Source organism: Opisthorchis viverrini (assembly GCF_000715545.1).
Source record: "Opisthorchis viverrini unplaced genomic scaffold opera_v5_89, whole genome shotgun sequence".
Taxonomy (NCBI): Eukaryota; Metazoa; Platyhelminthes; class Trematoda; order Opisthorchiida; family Opisthorchiidae; genus Opisthorchis; species Opisthorchis viverrini.
In genome coordinates this window covers 138,608-160,419 of record NW_008751744.1, presented here as the reverse complement: position 1 = coordinate 160,419, position 21,812 = coordinate 138,608, and the positions used below count along the sequence as shown (strand labels likewise).

Sequence of the window (21,812 nt, the reverse complement as noted above, 5' to 3'; positions counted from 1 at the left end):
TTGCGTCGCCAAATATGTTACGGTTCTGTCACGCAGCGAGCAAACAATATGATAATGCGGATTGTGGCAATACTCTATCCCCAGCTATGTTGCTTGATCCAGACTCCTAGCACGGCGAATAGTAAGAAGACGAAAACCTCGGACACAAACTTTAATAATCCAGCAACACACGATCAACAGGCGATGCCCGGAGCTTCCGAACCCAAGTCAGTGGAAAGAATGGTATCCTGTACGTGGTCGGATTTAAATTTCCTTGGAGTATCAACAGGCCATTGATTTTTCATAGTTTGACCTTGAAGATGCCAGGAGTTCGCTAGCACATATAAAAACACAGCGTTTTCTGGGGGATATTGATATCCCCAACAGTGATGGAGGGAGCCTGGTGCTGACCTGTCGCAAGAATTCTGAAATGATTACACATCCAAGCTTTCAGTCAGACAATCTGGGAAGAAACTGACAGCGTACGCGGCTGACTTCGATCTTCCGCCATTTTTTGGAGACACTGCAGGATATGACTGCCAAACGTTGTCAGTGTCAATCTTGTCAGTTTCTATCCAAATAGCCTGAATGAGTATTTGGAGGTGTAGGCACCTCGAAATGACTGTAGTAAGCTAGCGTTAAGTCCCTTCCTCGTTCACCTTCATTCTCTTTACAATAAGGCGTACAAATAAATCATGGTTGTATGCCAGCGAAGCACCGGTGTTGAACACTGGTGTCATGCTGTCGATGATGATGCCCGCCATTTCTCTATGCAAGCGCATAGGGATCCATCCTGGAAGTCGTACTGCACGAACAACGCCCAAAACAATCATAATCTTCACACCCTTCTGCCAAGTCATATTTTGTTTACCTTGCGGTTTGCGCCGTTCTGAAGACGCACAAAGAATAGCACTCGGTAGACGATGTTTCGAGATGCATAGCACATGTCCGAGACACGGTAGTTGATGGTGCTGGACGTTTTCTCCGATTAGAGTAACTGATGGATGACCAAATACTCGTTTTCCAAGCGCTCCTCTAATAATCCGTTGGCGTCATCCAAAATCGGCAACGCTTTTGAGGCATCAGTGGTCAGAAACCTGAGGACGCTTCATATCTGTCCAGATAGTCCGCCTCACAACAGTAAAGCTACACCCCCTTTCTGTAGCTTGACACACGCGACTTTTAAGATCGAGTGATATGCCTTTCCGATGCCACAAGTGACGCAAATTAGAAAATGTGATTCCGGCCTTTGAGATTCTTGCACTGACTTTATCGCGCACATTTCTGTCAGAGCTAATACGACTACCGAGGTAAATGAAAGCTTCCACAACCTCCAGTGATTCTCCCTGAATGTGAGAGACTGTGCGTTCTTAAGCATGACTTCACACTTTCAAGGCTTTAGGCGCATGTCTTGGTCTCCATAGATTAGGGTGATGCTGCCTGCGCACTCCAGGTTGACAACATTTTTACCAGCAACTATTTCAACAACCGGTTTTAGGAGACCTTCCAGCGTTCGCCCCATTATTTTTACGACGGCCGACTCGTAATACGATTTCTTACATCACGGGGTTTCACTTTTTGTCAAGCTGCTCTCATTCGGCCCTCATTGCATGAATGAACCATGAGAAAATGAGTTTGAGTCTGTAAAGACCGCAAGGTCATTGCGGCACTGGAGCTCGGCTACCGCGACAAGGTAACACTTGCAGATCTTGACCACCAGGTCATGCACTCTGAACAACACTTCTCATGGCAACATAGTACCACCTAGTCGGATTTTCAAATTGCACTGGAATCCTGCACGATCAGCCTAAGTCCACTAAGACTTGGGTGATTCTTGACCCATATGACCTGCCACCCATATTTCTCAAGGTTGGGTGTAAGTCCTTAGCGTCTGTCTGACCTGCTTACTTCCATTGGGACAAGGGAATGACGCAAAACTGGAGTCGTTAATAGTGCTTGCTTTACAGAAGAGGCCCGTAGAGAATTCACCGAGCACGCCCATTATGATCCAGGAAAAGGCATTCGGGGTCGCGGGGCGTCTTAGGGCAACTCATATATGGAGCTTATTTCCGGCAAATGTCGTAAATGCGACTTCAAATCGCGGGTTGATCAGTTCCACTGGCACAACCGTGATGTTTTGCTTTAACGACGAATGCGTCTTCCCGGGGGTGAAATTCAGTCGTACACAAAAGGCGGACAGCCTAACTCATTCCCGTCTTTGAACGGTAGCGAAGCACCGGTATTTCAAGATGGGGTTGCTGCCAATGATAGCGGCGATTATTTTAGTGGAAAAAATCTATCGTGTGTTAATGAAAAAGGGGCGAAATTCTCGATGACAAAGTGGGAGTTATCGAATTAGCAGGTAATTCGCAGGAACATCAAAATGGAAGGTTACAGGATATTTCAATTTTCTGGGAACATAAGTTCACACGCCAATACAACAGTGGGACACTCTATGCGGTTACTGAGGGCATGTGAATTCGCATCACGCTTCCAAAGTATTGCATCTGTTTCAATAAATATGCTTGTATTGAAGCGTGGACATAGTACAAATCCATTTGGTATCGAATAACTTGAAAAGAGTGGATTTCGCAATCTAACTCTATCTGACCATTCCACCTTTAGTTAATGTCTTCTGGTAGAAAACGCTACCCTTTCTTGGACTGCTGAACTCCATCAGTGAATGACTAATATGCTTCCAAAAAATCCTCTTGGTAAGCATTTCAAAAGTAATACGCTACACAAGAAACCAGGAATGAGTTTCTTCCCTAGGAGATGGTTTGGATATCCTCTCAGTATTCGTTCGAAAGAGAGTGGTGTATGTACACATGTCTAAATGGATCATTGACAAAAACACTCGTTCAGGGTCTAATTAGCGAACATACAGCTCAGATTCGGACAAAGTTGTGAATCGACTACCACGATTTTCTCCGCACTTCTTTCGTTTCTTCAAATAGAGCTGTTTTCGATGAGCGGGTTTTACTTCGTCGTGCAGAGAATGGAGCCGGGGCTGCAGTCAATTGCTGGGGTGAGCAATATCCATAGGTTCCCATTGTTGGGGACACTGTTCGGATATACGACCATTTTAAAAGATCAACCCGATCCATAAAATCTGGATTCTCAGGGTTAGATATTCGTGATATTCGCAAAGGCTCATAGCCGTCACTAAGAGCCCCAGTTAGAGGATACTTTTTCCGTGAAAGTTTCGCGCCAATGGGATTTGAACTTCCCGGATATCCTTAGCATCAAAAGGTTTACGCCACCACAGACATTGAGTGTTCGGTCGATCTCGCTCTCCCTGTTTCAGATCCTTCGAAAAATGCAAATTAGCTCAAATAACCTAAGTAATTTTGCCGTACGATTTGTCATGCTCTTCACACCTGCAAGCTGTAAACTTCTGCCACAAGAATGAGTGGGATCAAACCGAAACCTGATGTTTTTTTCGGTTGAGGTAATCCACATGGCAAATAAATTTGTATGTCTGGGTGGTTATATAAGTTCTCACGGATCGGCTGGAGATGAGACTACTCGAATCAGGAAGGCCAGGGCAGCTTTTCGCAACCTCCGATACCTATGGCGCCGACGTGACGTGAGTTTGTCCGTCAAGCGCACAGTTTACGCTGCGGCAGTGCAGTCGATACTGCTTTATGGATCAGAGACGTGGCCTCTACGTGCAAGGACAGTGTTCGACCATTGGTGTCTCCAAAGCATTGGTCGGGTCTAGTGGAAATACTGGATTAGTAATACTGAGGTATCCCAGATGGTTTTGGGAACGAGGAACTCTCTCTCCATAAATGAATTACTCACGCTCCATAGGTTGAGCTCTTTAGGATGTATACTTTGTCTGCCAGAAAATCGTCTGCCCTGCAGTGCTCTTTTCACCCAGCCCTTTGCTGAGTGGTAGCGACCAACAGGTAAACAGTGTATGACCCTGCAACCAAGTGTGTAAACCCTAACCAGCGAAACTGAATCGGGTCGACAACTGCTGCCTCCATAGATGGAGACCCTGGGACTCAACTCACCAATGGTCAATGGCACTGACAGAAATGGCCCAGTCGTGCAGTCACTGGCGCTCATGCATCAAAGCTTTCGCGTTCAATTCGCAGCTACTCGAACTAACTGAACACGCCATCGCTATCCTCTGTATCTTCCGCTCTTGCTGACTTTCCGGTGATCGACGCTGTAGTAGCTTAAACCAGTATACCCATAGCATATAAATTGGTTGATTGACCACGATACTTTGCTTAACTGATTCCGTGTTGTGACCGCCATTCCTACCACAGCGTGTTTTCCATCGTTTACTTCAACAGGCACCGAACTTTGCTTTGTCTCCAACTCTATTCTCACTCTACCAATAAGCAGCTCACGTTCATGGGATTTGAGCTTGAAAGATGTAAGGTTGTTCTTGTTGGAGACTCCGGTAACTTTCACTTTTTTTATACTTTTTGTATTGTGGAGGCGTTGGAAAGTCCAGTCTGCTTCATCTGTTATGTCATCAACAGCCTTTACTGAACCCGTCATACACAGTCGGGTGTAGCTTGGAGGTGAAGGTTAGTCAACTTTCCCGTTTTATGCAAATTTACTCTATTCAAGATCCACCAATTTCGACCACAATCCAACGAAGAGAGGCCGTTCTTCATCGAACTTTGGGACGTTGGTGGATGTAATGCCCATGCCAATGCAAGGTCTGTCTTCTACCAAGGCGCGCATGGGTTGATTTTAGTGTACGATTGTACCAACAGTAAATCGCAGGTGAATCTACGAAAGTGGTTGTCTGAGGTACTTCAAAAGACTCCAAATGGTAGGTATGTTCAATCTATTTCATAAACTAGTTCTTATATCGCCCAAGCGACAACTAACCGGAGGTCATTGCTCCGTTATTCTTCCATCTGAATATCGTCCAAAGTGCAAGTGCTGCTCAAACACATTACATTCATGTTCACTCAATGGGCACCAAATATGGGTCTCAGCAGTGTTCGTTGAATAAGTTCGCACCGTTTTTTGCTTTACCGGAAACTAAAACTGCATCCTTATCTTTTCGGTTATGGAAGTTTATTATATTATTATTATACTATTATTATTATATTCATAGGTCGGGGATCCTTCCTCTTTGATGATAATCATCAACGGCGTGCATCTCTCGCGGGTCTGGGGAAGATTATGACCTGCAGCCCCCCATTTATTAGTGGTGCAGTCACGCGTAGCTTGTTAACCGTGTCGATAAGCCGTGCTCAGGGCCCGAATATCAAAAACACCCTGCTACAAGGCACACAAGTCTATTTATCCACTCTTGTCCCACCGATCCACCGGCTATTTTAAGTTAACTATGGTGGCCAGTGGGTGGTCACCAGCTCATGGATGTTGCTCATACGTAGGTTCCTAATGGAAAAAAGCTGTAAAAGCTTATCTGCCAGATCCGTTGCTTTGAGATTTTCCTTAAGCTATGGACATTTTTGATAGTAAGTCATATTTGTGAAACTAGCCCAGTTTGCTGAGGGGGGGGGGGGAAGAAAAGTGACTAATATCAACAGCGATTTCTTTTTTTTACCAAAACATGGAAAGACTGGCCCTAGTGTTTCGAACAACCTGAAACATCATACAGACTAATCCGAAAGGGAACGATACAGAGGGGATTGAGAAGGGAGTCTCGTGGACAGGACCACTGGTTATACAATCCGAATGAGGTTTCCAACTTTTTAGCTGGTGTTTGCTCTCCCGTTCCTGCTTACTTTTCAAAGTCTAAACTCTATTTTTTCTTCCTCTGGTATGCAGTATGGAAGCTGTCAATACGCACACTTCAACTGTTGGAGTAGGGAAAGCTCCCAGTTTGTTTAACTACTGGTCACAATCCGATTNTTGTTAACCGTGTCGATAAGCTGTGCTCAGGGCCCGAATATCAAAAACACCCTGCTACAAGGCACACAAGTCTATTTATCCACTCTTGTCCCACCGATCCACCGGCTATTTTAAGTTAACTATGGTGGCCAGTGGGTGGTCACCAGCTCATGGATGTTGCTCATACGTAGGTTCCTAATGGAAAAAAGCTGTAAAAGCTTATCTGCCAGATCCGTTGCTTTGAGATTTTCCTTAAGCTATGGACATTTTTGATAGTAAGTCATATTTGTGAAACTAGCCCAGTTTGCTGAGGGGGGGGGGAGAAGAAAAAGTGACTAATATCGAACAGCGATTTTTTTTTTTACCAAAACATGGAAAGACTGGCCCTAGTGTTTCGAACAACCTGAAACATCATACAGACTAATCCGAAAGGGAACGATACAGAGGGGATTGAGAAGGGAGTCTCGTGGACAGGACCACTGGTTATACAATCCGAATGAGGTTTCCAACTTTTTAGCTGGTGTTTGCTCTCCCGTTCCTGCTTACTTTTCAAAGTCTAAACTCTATTTTTTCTTCCTCTGGTATGCAGTATGGAAGCTGTCAATACGCACACTTCAACTGTTGGAGGAGGGAAAGCTCCCAGTTTGTTTAACTACTGGTCACAATCCGATTTCACATCTGGATTACGATTTCGTACACTAGAGGGTAGGATGGATGACGGAAGCTTGAAACAACTGGACACCCCGAGCGGCCTGTTTCCAGTCTTGGTCATTGGAACGAAGGCGGACCTGTTGGATTCAGTAAGCAGGCAGCAGCTTAGTAAGAGAGCCGACATGTCACCGAGCTATCGAACAGTACCCCCCTCCAGCTTATCCAGTTCTTTCGAGTGTGTTGGTCGGATGTCTGAGGATTGTACAGTGCCTCGTTCTGGGTCTATTCTCAGTCGATCAGCATCGAACGATTCACTTCGTCACACTAACCCAACCAGTAGTGTTTACATCAATTTGGGCGCATCAGCGTCGTTCTCTTCTGGCTCACGGCTGTTAAAAGCACCAGCTGATAAAGGAAGTACCAAATTCTCGGATGATCATGGATTTCCCGAAATAATACTGGTGGGTCCCGTACTATTTATCTTTTTTGGGGGTGGATGTTGAAAAATATCCCTCACGTCTTTCTCAGTAGAGTAACAAGCATGCATTGTTTCCGGATGGATTCAGCTGTCCATTCGGTGACGATGGAGTGAGAAACTCGAACCAGGAACGTCCAGGTTCGGGATCGCAGTGTTATACACAGAAGCACCTGGTCTTCAAGCGGCATGCGAACATTTATATGTATGTCCGAAGCACGCACACAAGACTTCACTTAAGTTATGCACTTCGTGAAACTCAATTTGAACCACGATTTCTGATACTTCCCAATGCAATCGATAGTGTTATCCTAAATTTGGAAGGGCTAAAGAAAGACTAGATTATCTGTGCGGTTGATTGCCCCAATGCACTAAATGGTACGTGTTTGTTGTATGTGACGGCTGTATCAGACGGAAGCTCTACGGCCGAGGAATTTAACGTCCATCGAGGTTCGTCACGGTTTCTCCTCTCAGAAAAAGTAAGATCGTGATAGTAGAATACTCAGGTCAACCGCCTAATTCCGGAAGGAGCCCATTTTAGCAATCAATTTGTGGTTGATGCCCACCGCACAAGTAATGGAGAACGACTTCATCATGTATGTGCTATATATTATTTGTTTCTAACCGGCACATTTTCCGAACCACTGCATACACCGTGTTTCCTGGGGGCCGTCACTTACAAGGTAGTCGTAGGCTTCATTGGACTACTGATGAATAGCTTCAATTCAAGTCTTTTTGTATCTTTTGAAGTACACAATTTCTGTCCAACCTTGTTGTTGTGTGGGAACGCGTTTCAGTTCGCTTCTTATCGGGACTTCATCAGTTGATATAAGACCGTTAAGTTCATCACCAAAGTGTCCCTATATCATAAGTAAATCAAGCTGAGCTGGCTGAAATGTTTTCAGATGCAGCGCCGGCACTGTGATTATGATGGTGAGTTAAGTGACGGGGGCGAGATGGCCCAAGTGGTTAGAGCGCGAATTTACTGTCCGTGGTTCGAATCCGACCTCCGCCACTCGACTTCCCCTGTCTAGGCTTGGGCAACCAGGCAGTATTTAAGCCCTCGTGCTTCCTTCGGGTGGCATGGCAGCTAGGCACTGGAAGGGTGCTGCTAAGTGACGATTACAAAAGGTGACAAAAACCACCTATGTGGTGACGCATATAGACCCCTTAAGCGTCGATTATTATAGAGCCTAAGGATAGGTGGGAAGTAAAGGCTCGCGTTGTGGAGGGAACTACAGCCTTTTATAATTAACTCGGTCAACTGGTGTGATTAAATGACTGTTAGCAGCAACCGAGAGAACATTAGCGGATTCCATAGCGTCGTCTTGAGCAATGAGCTGATTGCTGGAGAACGGTTTAGCTGGCCCCCACCAACTCTACCTTGGTGGTCCGTATGGAAACGAATGGAACATTGTCATCCTATTTACATGGGCAACAGAAATTCCAACCTAGAAACTCATAAATTCGGCTTATCAAAGCACCTAATCGAGACGATTTATTTCTTGTACTGTTCAAAGAAGGCGGTGGATGCTTTGTAGTTATCCTGACAACCTTTCTCCAAAACGTATAGTATGAAGATAGATTACAATTAGAATGGAGTGCTTTGACAGTGCTTCGTTTGTTCAAGAATAGCACGCGCAACTACCGGAGTATCAGTTCAGTCACTATAACTCCTGAGGTTTTCTATGGTACTCTCGTCTACGTGGGTAGGTCTATCATCGGGTCTATCAGGTATCAGGTCTACCATCGGCTTGGTTAACATCAAGCCAAGATTACGTCGGTCATATCTTCACCACTGCGCCATTATTTGCCGCAATCAACAGCAGTCGTTCTGGTTCTGTGGATCCTTAAACATTACATAAATGTTTCGCGTCTGTTATAAGTGCTCTATGTGCCTCTCCTCATTGACGCCCTATGAGTATAACGCAGAATTTCGCCTGCTAGTAAGTGCTGGACCTCATCTTCACCTTTCTTACACGTTTGCTGTTTGAGTTTCCTTTACCTGCCTCTAACAGCTCGGGGCTTGAAAGCCTCTCGGATCCCTCATTCACATAGAGCTTGAGATAGCTCAGTGGTTAAGACACCAACTTACGGACTGGAAGGTCCGTGGTTCGAACCCGACCTCAGCATCTCGGCTGCTCCTTCTGGGTTTGGACAACCTGGTATTATCCCAGCCCTCGTGTGTCCTTCCGTTGGCATGGAAACTAGGCACCGAAAGGGTGTTACAGCTGAATGATTTGATGATTCACATACGTCGGCTACGCCGGCGATATCCATCTTCTTCGGCCAGACGCTTTAAAAATGCAAGCTACTTCGATTGGTCCAAATAATTTGGTGCATTCGTTCCCCACCCTTAGGATGCGAGTTGCTACCTCACACCTGGGGAAACGAAGCTTTGATCCCATGCCTGCAGATAAGCCGATTGATGGTATCTGCCGTTGTGGCTGCGTTATTCGCGGCAGCCTGGTGAGAGGCGCGAAATCACTTCTTGAATCGGGAAGGCCAAGACAGCTTTTGTCCACCTCCTAGATTCGTTGCGTTGACGTGACATCGGGTTGGCTGTCGGCTGCTCCATCTATCTTGCTTTACAGATGGGAAGCGGGGCTGTTACCTGCACGTCTTCAGGTTCTGTGTGCTTGACTTTAAACATTCCTGAAGCAAATTTCAGGCCTAGTGGGGATATCGGATCGATAATACTTATGTACGCCAGCTGATTTTCGGGACGCGCAACTCTGCCTTGCTGGGTCACCTAATCACACCCCACAGGTAAGGCCGTGTATCTCATGTTCAACGGTACTATTTACCTAGAAGAACTCTCTTCACCCTGTCGTATATCGGCGGAGGATAACCAGGGGCAGTTAATCTATAAGTTTGCAGCGGAGCAGTCAACTTAGTCGCATCGATAAATGCCGTCCTTCCCTGTGGGGAACCTGAGGTGGGACACACCAGTGGTTAACAATTCAACAGGTATGACCCTGTCACAACCGATGGGGGTCATTCATCAGACCAATTACTTTCAAATCTCTCAATTACTGCTTTGTTTTACAGACAGCAGTCCAACGTCCGTGGGCTAATTGAACCACTGCCTCCAGCATGTGACTGTCATTACCCTATTCTAGTTATCCCAGGTTAACGAAGCGGGAGCAAGTGAAATGACTATCCTGACAAACGGTTTATTGCTGAATAACTGAACCGATCGTCCCCCTGGTCAGTTGGTTTACTGAGATGATTCCTCTTATTTTGACGGTTCATCGTTATTATCATCTGCAGACTCATTAGCATCGGTTTTGATCTTGTCGTATGACCACAAACCTCACTTGGAAAGGTCTTACAGTTTGAAGGAGAATAGAGGGAACAGGAGCGGTATGATGATGCCGTACCACATTCAATGTTGGATATATGTACCCCGTCACACGTCCCATGACTGTAGGATCAGTCAGCGCTTCGTCGTAGTGTAGGCTAACTGCTTGCGTGGGTGTGGAGCGTATTCGTGACGCGTCGCATAAACATCTTAATTAAAGGAAGTGAATGGCGTTCATTATGCCTTTAGAGTTACTTGTTCCCTTATGCGCCTGTTGCGATAAGCTTTTCTTGGTGGCTCCGTTTCTGAGATACAAAATTTCCTCGGTAATCTTATCTTTACCACTTATTCTGAAGAGCTCTTTTGCCAAGTCATCATCATCATCATTGTCAGCTGTAAGAACCGCGTAATAGTCGTACAGTGGTTGTAGCTACCGCAATTTCGTTCACCGATGATTTGGGGTGAGGGGGAGGGTAGGTAGCCGCGCATTGCAGGCGGGAGCTGATACATTGGTGCATAAATTCAGCACTGGCAGTGGGCTGTCAATTGGGGGGAGGTTGGGAAGGGAGCTGTGCATTGAAAACAGTAGATTGGATGCACAAGCGCCATTGAGGGCGCGACTGAGCCGTCTGACGATGTCTCTAGCCATTGATGTGGACCGTCTCGGGATCCTCATCCAGGAAGGCGGCAATGACCAGCGCAGCTGAGTTTGCTGGCAATGGCTTTCATACTTCACTGCCAAGTTATTGTTTGACCGCCTCTGGTTCTCTTCCACCCTTCACATGGTTGTGCGAAAAGAGCCCTTCGAGGAAGTCGTTCGACTGGCATACACAGTATGTGGCCAATCCAGCGCAACCGATGCAGTGTGATCAGTTCATCTATGGAGGGTGAGTTATTTCTCCCGAACACCGCTCGACGTACTTCAGAATTGCTGATCCAGTGTTCCCACCAGATTCGGACAATGCTCCGAAGACATCGATGGTCAAACACTGAAAGTCTTTTGTCAAGTAGCGGATAGGATTCAATTTTTGTTTCAATTAAACAAAATTCATGTGTGTTACCCGTTTCAATTTTCCTGTCAAAAACAATTGGCACACTGTTTTCCGTGAACTCACCCCAAAGACCACTTTTTCTGTCACTGGCGACTCTAGTGCGATTCAGTCGGCGCAACCCCGTATCTTATGAAGTGTGTATTAAAGGAGCTGTGTTCACGCGCATATTCAAATTAATCCACCTCCAGTCGGATTTTCAATGAGACTAGTTTGCTAAAACTTGTGCTGGTTGCTGTGTCTAATGAAATGAGTCAACGGTCTGCATCTAACTCGATATGTAATATTTCCGATTAAGTATATCTTCTGATACACGGTATATGCTCGCAAGCAGATCCTACGTTGTTTGTCATTAGTTTGCAGCAATATTAGTTTCTATTTAATCTTATTTTGCAGAGCTGTAAATCAGCGGCGCACCTAGCTCCAAATTCATGGAATGCTCTGTTATTGGACAAATTTTTTGACGATGTAAGTTTTAAACAACTTGTTACACATTAGCTATGCTCATCGGTGTCCGTTTGTAAGTATAAATGCAAAGGTTTCTTCGAGAGAGCGAGAGACTGGGGATAAAAACGTTTTTGCAATACTGGTGAAGTTTTGTTGGATACCTTAACAGTGGAATATGTTCTCCACTTGGACTGACGTCTTCGTCTGTTGACCTAGAGGTTTTGCGTTCCAGGTGACTATTGCAATATCTAGTTAGCATTGGGGTCAAATCAGAGCGACTAGATTTCGCAATCATGAAAGGAGGCTTCGCTATGCATAATCAACCCAATATAAATCACTGTAGGCAGCGCAGATGACAAGTATTTTCCGTGCTGTGGAACTCCGTAAGTTGATTTCCTCTTCTTCACCATAGTCATTGCTCATGCTCATACCGTCCAGCTGTGTGAAGTTCTTCCCCCCACCGTTTCAAACCTGTGAAGTAAGACAGCGTCACATACGAAAAATCCTCCTGTTGTTCACTTTGATTGCTGCACATAGTCTTCAGAAAGCCTCACGAGGACGTTTCTCGTCTTCAATGTGAGGCATTGTGTTCGTTCCGATAGCGTAATTACTTGCACTAGATATATACAATTACGACTGGATAATGTCTCGCCCGACTTAGAACGGATTTCTCTTCGTTTTTTACTTTTACACCCGATTACATCTGTCCCATTTTCTGCTTTACTCACCTCCAATAGGTGGTCCGCTGCAAATTATGTGGAACAATGGGCTATGGAAACGTATCCCCAGAGTCTCAGCGGTCCCGAAAACTCATTAATGACCTATCAGGAGGTTCCACCATTCCATCTGGTCCAAACTCGAGAACCGTATGCCTAAGCGGTGAAACTTTTCTACAACATTAGGTATGTGGATTTCTTTCATCAGTTATGGTTTATTGTGGTTCACGTGAAAGTTTTTTTAACACTATGCATTTGTGTGAAATTGATATAGCCTTAGCTGCTACTGAAGATAACGGGATGGGATCGATTTTTCACTGCCTCTGACGTTGTATCTTATCACTGTGTACGTTTGTGTTCTGTACAATCAATGGACAACTGCTGAGGAACAACTGATAGTTGGCACAGAACTGTACAAGGCGTTTATCACTATCAATACACGTGGGGTCTAATTTGAACTTGCCAGCTTCTAGCACAGCTGAAACGCAAAGGTGTCCCTGGATTCGATCACCGATCTCTTGATAAGCGAACGGGCACTGTCAGCTGGACGATCGAAGACCCTTTCCCACTTTGTTAGCTCGCCACAGCGTTGCCTAGGGTGTGAAGTTTTGAATGCAAAAACTAGGACAAGGGTGGAGAGCTCGGAAACCTAGATAGTTTGTCCATCAGGTTGATGGTTCGAATTCATTTGTGAGCTTTTCTTTTCTCTCATACCACTTTCACGTGTACCTTGCATCCCGAGCATTTGGTTGCAGTAACTGCGTAGTCACTTGTGGATCATCGACGGATATACAGACGAAAGCTATTCTGAGTATTCCGGTCGCGTCCCGTCCATATTGTAAATGTGCTAGACGAGCAAGCTTTCAAGGGACTGCATGCTACATATTTCTGCACCCTCTCAAGCCGCCTTTTTCAGCCAATAACTAGTGTTCAACTCTATCAAAGACCGAATGTTGCTGTGGGCTTTACCTTCACCGAACCCTGACAAAGAGTCATAGCTGACGTTGATTCCTTTCACTAATAAAACACATCAGATCGACAGGTTTCATGAACCAATACGAGCGAACATGTGTAGTACTGATGAGTTGTAATAGGAACGAAGCTGGGCCCTATTGGTTTCGATTGACTGGGACAAGGGACAAGTTCACAAGTGGACGAAATCGTTTAAATCCTGAAGACTGATCTAAGTGAACTCCTAGTCTGCCTTATACAACCGAGTTTAAGTAAACACCAGTTCATTGCTCAGATAAGTAACCCATGAAGCGTACATTCGAATTAAGAAAGGTTGGTTAAAATGCGGAGACCAGGCATACCTGATTATTGGCCGTCGATGAATCTCACCAAGTGCTCGCTTAGTGAGATCTCTTGAATATGGACTACAAGCCATGCATTGTGCTTCATGATAGGCTGGAAAATACGAAACAGATGAGATTGTTCTGAGTCGCCGCCGTCAACTCAGCACACACATAAAAAGGAAACATGGTTTGAATCGGGAAACTACCTATCGGGCCCTCAAGGCGAGGTCGCTCGACAAATTTTGAGCCATCTCGTACCATATGACCAAGGATGGACTGTTTTCGAGAGCAGTGGTTAAACATATACATCGACTGTGTTCCTAAACATCTGGAGCTTTCTGATCTCGCTACATAGTCCATCGCATTTGTAACACTATTTTCCACATTTTGTACCCAATTCCAGTTGCATAATCATCATCATCATTGACAGCATGGTATCAATGTTTAACACTGCGATTTTAGGTGAGTATTCACGTTATATATGACTGCGGGTCCTCTGAATGTTTTTTTTTGTGTACGAAAAACTGGTCATTTAGCTGACTACTACTCATCTCTTACATGTTTTAATCTGCAGCTTATTCATCGTTCCCATGTAATTGAGACTGGCTGATCGCCTCAATGTCTTTCATTCCAAACGATAGTACTGGTGTAACTGATATTCCCATGGAATTCGGCCGAATTCCATAATCTTTGTCGCCTGAATCGATTCGTTTGCTCTTTCTCTGGTTGCGTTCCCTTTGTCGATCTGTTTCTGGTTCCATCGGTTTGCCTTCCTCATCGTGACTTTCTCATATTCGCATGAAAGTATTGTTTCACGGTAGTCCTCAACCAATTTGCATACCTTATAATTCCTTTCTTTTTTCATCCTGGGGAACGGTATCAAGAGAGCAGAAAACATTTCATAAAAAGAGCATGTGAGTCACCGGAAATGTGAAGACATTTTGTATTTTAGAAAGCTTCAGTGGGAGATTGCGAGATCTGCAACACCTATCAGAATCATAGGGGTACTTCTCCCGGCCGGTGGGAAAGCAATACAGAACTCGTTTTCCAGGAATTAGAGTAACGGGACGAATGACTTGTACGGGGCCTGGAAACGATTGAGCAATAGTCGTTTTCAACCGAAGTTCTAGGTTACAAGGTTCGAGGGTGAACAGAAAACCAAGCGCCAGGATCCCTAACTAATAGCGTTCAGCTGTAGCACCCTTCCGGTGCCTAGCTGCCATGCCACCCGAAGGAAGCACGAGGGCTGTGATACTGCCAAGTTGCCCAAGCTTAGACAGGGGAAGTCGAGTGGCGGAGGTCGGATTGGAACCACGGACCTTCCGGTCAGTAAATTCGCGCTCTAACCACTTGGCCCATCTCACCCCTAACTAATCGCACGCAAAATTGGCAGCATCTTGACTTACTTAAGTTAGCTGGGAGGGTCTTTTCGCCTAAGTAGAGGCAAATAATTAAGAAAGGCATTGGATAAGCGTCTCACCTCTATCGAGGGACAGATGGAACGGGGGTCTATCACGACTAGCAGGTCGGTAACGCTTGAGGGAGAAAAGACATTCACTTGTTTCCTATATCTCAGGGCTCGCAAGTTCACCATCCAGGGCTGCGATGCGGATCGGCCTGCTGGTGGCCAGTTGAATTGTTGTTGGCAGTTTCCAGCCCAAAGATTCAGGCGTTCTTCTTTTTTAGAGATAAGCGAGCCGTTGCTTACAGTGCTATTTTGCCAAATACATGGGTCAAAAAATACATTCGGGTCAGATCTGAGCGACTAAATTTCGCAATCGTGAAATGGGGCTTTTCTATGTATAATGTATAATCAACCAAATACAAAACACTATTGACAGCACGGATGACGCAGGCTGGCAAGTATTTTCCGTGCTTTCGAACTCCGTACGTTGGCTTCCTCTTTTTCATCATAGCCACTGCTCATGCTCAGACCGTCCAGCTTTGTGAAGCTCTTCGCCTTACCGTTTCAAACCTGTGAAGTAAGACTACCCATTTTGGAGGTGTGGAGCACATGCTATATAGTCTGCTCGAGTTAACCTTTATTCTCGGAAATACGGTCGGTATGGATATGCGGTCATATCGCGATCGTATCGATGACAAATAAGGCAAAAGTTGGCCCTGCATGAACCCCAGTAGTTATGTTAATGAGCTGTATACTTGGCACAGCCCAAAACTTAACCTATTTGGTCGAAATCTTGTTTAATACTCTCGGAGTGCCGGAGTTAGACGTCTCAGGACTGCGGAAACCAACAGTCGTGAGGCTCATAACCCTGTGGTTAGAACAGCCACACCATTTTAAAATAGAGGTATTCCGGTGAGAGCACTCATGGTCCGGCGACAGAATACGTATCAGTCTCCTCAATTACTAGCTTCATCCTGTTCAGGTGGAGGCGATTATTGGGGATATTTTTCGTAACGCTTCATTCAAACCTATGTTGTTCACATTCGGAGACGATTGATCTGTTGAACAGGAAAGCCAAAAAGTGCTGGTTTCTTCAGGACAACGGATAGTTGACATCCGACATTCTGGGATCCTTGAACTTTTATCTCCGAATATGAATACCAGTAGGGCTTGTATGTCCTATGCTGATATCTCTGCTACCGGAAACTCAATTCTATGGCGTTTCTAGGAGTTTGGATCTTCATGATCTTAGAGGAAGCTACCAAAATTTGTTCTGCGCTTGCACAGTCAGACTAATCTATGTGTATCTATCCCAGTAATCGATCTCAAAGTAGTTTATCAGTTCACAATGGAGAACGCTGAACTAAGATTTACCCATCATAGACTCGCGGAAAGCTGACCTTGCTTTGCATTCGGGAGTGAAATAACCAACGAGTACGATCCAAGTCCGCATGGAATAAGACGTGCATGGTCTGCCTTCAGAAAACAGCAAATGAAACTCTCCATGGCTCCACTAATTTTCGACGATGCCGTAATCAACACAGTGATGAATGTCAACAGCTGAAGAATAAATTAACGAATTAATCAAGTGATCTCTATTTCACCTATTGCAAACACCGGTGATATTGGATAACTGGTCACGACCAGTTTCTGTTAGCCTTATTTGCAGAGGTGTTTTAGGGGCTTTTTAGGCTCTTATTACATATGGGTTAATAATTCAAGTGCACACCCCGTTTTCTAGTCGTGTTTTATAGCTTTAGACCATGTGACGGGACTCCCTAATTTCGAAACATTGTTGGCTTCTGGGCTGATACGTCATGCTCTCTAAGTATGGTTTTTCATGAGTATTCCAATAGGCCATGACTATAAACTTGTGCTACATCATTATTTAAAGATGGGCGAGTTTGGCTTATGTAACTTCTGTCACAGTTTTTCTTACGGGAAAAAGTCCCAACTTCACCTCACACAACTTACAACCGATAATCCGTCACCCTACGAACTATGTGGATACATTCATGCTTAACGGAATCGGTCGTTTCTATGTGTGAGAGAGAAAGGGAAAATACCGCTGGAGAGCCCGTCTCTGAGCCCAGAATATTGCTTTTCTCGTCGAACTACTTTTAACTATCAGGAGTATCGTATCCGAAATTTATCCTCAGGCGGATGTACGGGGGCGAGGTGGATGCATGGTTAGAGCGCGGATTTACTGACCAGAAGGTCCGTGGTTCGAACCCGGCTTCTGCTTCTAGGCTTCGCAAACCTGGCGGTATCCCAGCCCTCATACTTCCTTCGGGTGGCATGGCAGCTAGGCACCGACGACGACTAGACACACAGACTCTGTCGATTTTCATGGTCATCCTTACGGAATTTCATCGGACGGAACTCACAGCATGTGATGCATAAGCAGCGTGATCCCAATCGAGGTTTCTTAACGGTTATCCTTCATTTAAGCAATTCCCGCAGCGCATAGGCAAACCCTGGAACGATGGGCGCTCAAAAGTCACTTGGGCCCAAAGTAGACAGCCACTGGATTTAAGTTTGTTGCTTCTTATGCGGCTTACCAAGATCAAGCAGAAACGGAGGTATAAAAATGTATCACAGAATTTTCATCTTGTCTGAATCTTCTTGAAGCAGTTGCGTGGAATTGGAACATCCAGCAAAAGGGGGTCTGGTGCATACCCTGAGTGTGGCTCGACAGTTAGGAAAAATGGTCGTGACGTAAACGTCTTTCCTGTACTTTTTGCTGAAGATTTCATATGTAGATGTGTATGTAGAAAGGGTTTTTGTGCTCTTGCCTCGTTACCGGGAAACAACCGAAATATTAGGTATGTACTTCAGAATATAACACTGGTATTCAGTTGAAAATAAGGTATCCATTTGAAACTGTTTGATGCTGATGAAAGGGAATTTCATTTAATCCATAAATTGGCTTCAGAAAATACTTTTTGGGACAACCTGGACTAGACATTTCTGGAACTTTCGAGCATGAGGTGCCTTCTTTTTGTAAAACGTCTCGAAACCGCTTAAAAAGATGCTTCGATATAAAACGAAATATGTCTCGTTGCCATCTTTAAAATGCCTCGGGATCAAAATGAAAGATTGTCTATTCCAACCAAAGGTGTTCCAAGGGGCTTACGCCAGCAATACGCGCAAGCACACAAGCTCCTTGTGCGCACTTTTCAAGTCTGAAGTAGGTCTAACGGTCGTTTGTCCGAACATCCGGGGGACTCTGATATCAAAACTTGACACGCTCGGCCAGTGACACCAAGGATGAAGATCGTGGGCGATCACCGAATCCTCTTTCCTCCACAGAAATCAGCCCTGAGATGGCAAGCCAGCGGCGCGCAGCAACAACTGAACTGCGGGGAAATCGGTCGCACACGGTTTTGCTCAATGACATAATACATTTACTCGTTCGTTGTGAACTCGCTCACTTTTCAAGTGTTGTGTTTTCTATCCCAGCAGAAGCATCTGCACGATATTAGTGCACTTTCGATGGTGACCATAATACAAATCAGGTGTAAGCACTAATAAAGGTTTTTAGTATGGTTGTCAGTAGTGGGTTGCAACACGTATAAAAATAAATACAGTGCGAAATGGGAGCAAGTCAGAAAGGGAACTTATCGTATGCGAGAGTCCCTTGGTGAAAGTCCGGACGGCGGGAACGTGTTTTTCTCCGCAGTGCGGCTGCTACACGTGTTCCATAATTGTCCATGGACTTGGAGTGTTTGGCTGACTCCTTGCTGCCTGCGCGCGCGCGAGACTGTGTGCGCTGACTGGGTTCGGTTTCCCCTTATGTAGGTCCCAGTGCGTGTATGTGGGAGGCGGCTCATGAGTCGGTGGTTCCATAATTGTCCATGGACTTGGAGTGTTTGGCTGACTCCTTGCTGCCTGCGCGCGCGCGAGACTGTGTGCGCTGACTGTGTTCGATTTCCCTATATGTAGATCCGTTTGTGCGTACGTGACCGCGTCAGCACATGAGTGGTTGCTACGCTCACTAGACGGTACAGACAATCGATGTCCGGTGAGTCACCTTAGTGTGACGTGGTTTGTGAGTATGAAAAAAAAGACGTCTCGTGATCCAGTGAGCGACTGTGAGCTGAAAAGTCAAGTATGTGGGTAGCCGCGTGGCTACGACACTAGAAATTTCCAACGGCTCAGCTACTTAATATTGATTTGGGCTGGTCGGCAAAGCACTCTGCAGAAAAAAACTGACTGATTCCTCAGTGTATGATCGCCCGCTGTTTTAGTGTACTGAAGGCGCACCCACGTGTGACAACAAAACGTTTGCAATCCAATTGCCGAGCTGAACTGTCACCTGATCACCGGCCCATTCTACCCCTCTCTACTGCGGGAGATTGTATGCCCTCATGAGAGAATAGGCGGGTTGCTCCAGATTGTTCTCAAAACGCAGTGGCCTGCCTTCTTTCGACACTATCAATCAAGTCAGCTGGCTTAGAATTGAACGCTAATTGACTGGGTTGACTCAAATTCGCAGGGTCTGTTTAAATATAGAGGCATAACAACCATCTGTGACTTGACAGGAACACCATGCCAGACAGGGAAGTGCGACATAACAGCACACGCCCCACATAAGCTCGACAGTACAAGACCTCTGAAGCGGCGCTGGATCATCTGGCTACGCAATCTGCTGTTACCGCATATAGGTAACAGGGGGTGACGCTGTTTCAGATTCATTTGCCCGTAGGCTTCAAAGTGGAATCGAACGCTAGACCTTTTAGCATCGGGGAATTAACGAGGAATTTGCCAACAATCTTGGATATACTACTCACAGTACTTCAAAAAGACTTAGAGGAACTCGTTTCGGATTATCTGCTGGCGAACAATGGTTGTTTTGAAAATTTTCGACTGTTCTGTGGCAAATAACGTCCTCGGAAACATAAGATAATACAACAAGCCAAATGTTCTTGCCCTATAGAACCATGGAACGCCGCAAAGAAATGATTGAGACTGAACTGGTTAGAATCTTCGGAGTATATTATGAAAGCTGTTTTAAGTAAGTCCACTCTAACAGATGGGTTAGAAATCACGTCGGAGAACTGATCAGCTTTAGTGACACCATGGTTCATACACTTTCCCTGGGCGACAGCTGTTGCAGCCACCAGCGAGAATTTGTAAGATTGCCTAGCCCCTGTTCCATATATTCTAAAAGACCGTGGAAACCGCAACCTTGGGGTTACAAATTCAGTGACTACCAGCAAGACGGATGTTCTCACTGTTCTGCTCGCACAAAATCGCAACAAATCATCAGGGCCGGATGATGTGCCTTCAACCATCCTCGGAGGGGTAACACGCACTAATACCATCCCTCTCACCCTTCGGCGCAGTTAACGCAGAAGGGAATATTGACTGAAGATTGGAAGGGTGCCAATGCAGTGGCTATCCACAAGAGTGGCGATAAAGCGGAGCTCCAGAAGTATAGACGAATTTACCCAAGAGTGCATTAGTGGCGAATGGTTTCTGTTTGACGTATTGCCCGTACTTTATCCCGGAAGTTAAATCCCGCAAGCAGATAATGTCCCGAAGTTGTATTCGATGAAGTTCAGCTCGTCTGTCAAGATGAAATCAGCATAAACCTTTGCATTTCACGCTGCAAATCAATAAAGGGACAAGGAGAGTGCTAGTTCTTCCTGTGAGTCGACGGCGATTGTTTTTCCTATTTCTTCTGACTACTTGTGAGTAGCGCGATTTACATATGTTTATTACAACGCCGGTTTGCCTCCCCGCGTAAGGTATGCTTACGCTGTGGATACTAAAGTCAAGATTTCGCGCCTGTCCATGTTTGGTTGCGATTGTGCGTGAACCCAACCCATGTTTGTGTCTTCTCCCACGGATTGTATTCTGAAGCCCTCGGATGGAAGACGAACGCGCCAAGCATACCTATTTTTGTTTTACAATCGAGTAAGATTTGACACAAAAATCTCACCCGATAGTATCTGTTGAGATTTCGCTTTAAGCAGACTTGAGCGCGCATTCCGATTTGACACGTGGCACGAGCTTGTGCGTCGCCCAGCCAGCTAATGAATTCATACAGTTCTCCTTACCTCCCGAACCTACTGACTGCGCCGTTTTATCTGCTACCTCACTGTCTGTTCTTTTGCTCCTATCGATTACGCTATTCTTGATTGTATCGTCTCCTTACTTCATGATGTTTAATAACCCATTTATTCATAGAACGAACGCCCAATATAGCATTTACTGCTTCCATCCGCCTGTTCCTACTGAACACCGAACACGAATTGCGTGTAGACAGATAGTTCCAGTCATCCTGTCGGATCTTTAGCTGCCAGGATCTTAAAAAGTAGTCACGAGTGTGGAACCTCTTAGAGGGTTCGGATGCGCCCACGACTGTTAGAAGTCATCCATTTCCATCTACTTGCACACTTCAAATGGACAGTAAACCCGGCCAAACTTCTAATAGGGTCACCTAAAGCAGACAGCACCATTTTTAGCGGAGCCTGATGGGAGCTTACTAAGCACTGTCCGGCCTTGTGCTACCAGCCCCTATTTACTTCTTCGGTATGTAGAGGTCAGCTTAACGATGGATCGGTACCATTGGTTGCTTACCTGCCAGTGTGGTTCACAGTGTTGAGTCATCGAAAATTGGCTCCTGTAAACAGGTGCAAAACGGTGTT

At 45.4% G+C, this 21,812-nt stretch overlaps 3 protein-coding genes across 3 annotated transcripts; 2 read left to right on the top strand and 1 right to left on the bottom strand.

Annotated features, from left to right (window-relative positions):
* Window positions 1-2,131: 2,131 nt before the first annotated feature.
* On the top strand, window positions 2,132-3,391 carry T265_04957 (hypothetical protein; the record flags this gene model as incomplete). Its single annotated transcript, XM_009169834.1, has 2 exons — window positions 2,132-2,218; window positions 3,287-3,391. The coding sequence occupies 2 exons, from the start codon at window positions 2,132-2,134 to the stop codon at window positions 3,389-3,391; spliced, it is 192 nt and encodes a 63-aa protein (XP_009168098.1).
* Window positions 3,392-4,299: 908 nt separating this feature from the next.
* T265_04956 (hypothetical protein) lies at window positions 4,300-11,237 on the top strand (the record flags this gene model as incomplete). The annotated part of the gene is made up of 6 exons (XM_009169833.1): window positions 4,300-4,399; window positions 4,438-4,529; window positions 4,573-4,784; window positions 6,404-6,926; window positions 10,890-11,131; window positions 11,171-11,237. 6 exons carry the CDS (start codon window positions 4,351-4,353, stop codon window positions 11,235-11,237), a joined length of 1,185 nt encoding a protein of 394 aa, XP_009168097.1.
* On the bottom strand, window positions 10,977-15,147 carry T265_13641 (hypothetical protein; the record flags this gene model as incomplete). Its single annotated transcript, XM_009169862.1, is given in 3 exon segments — window positions 10,977-11,233; window positions 14,953-15,117; window positions 15,123-15,147. Coding segments are annotated over 3 exon segments (447 nt in total).
* Window positions 15,148-21,812: the final 6,665 nt, after the last annotated feature.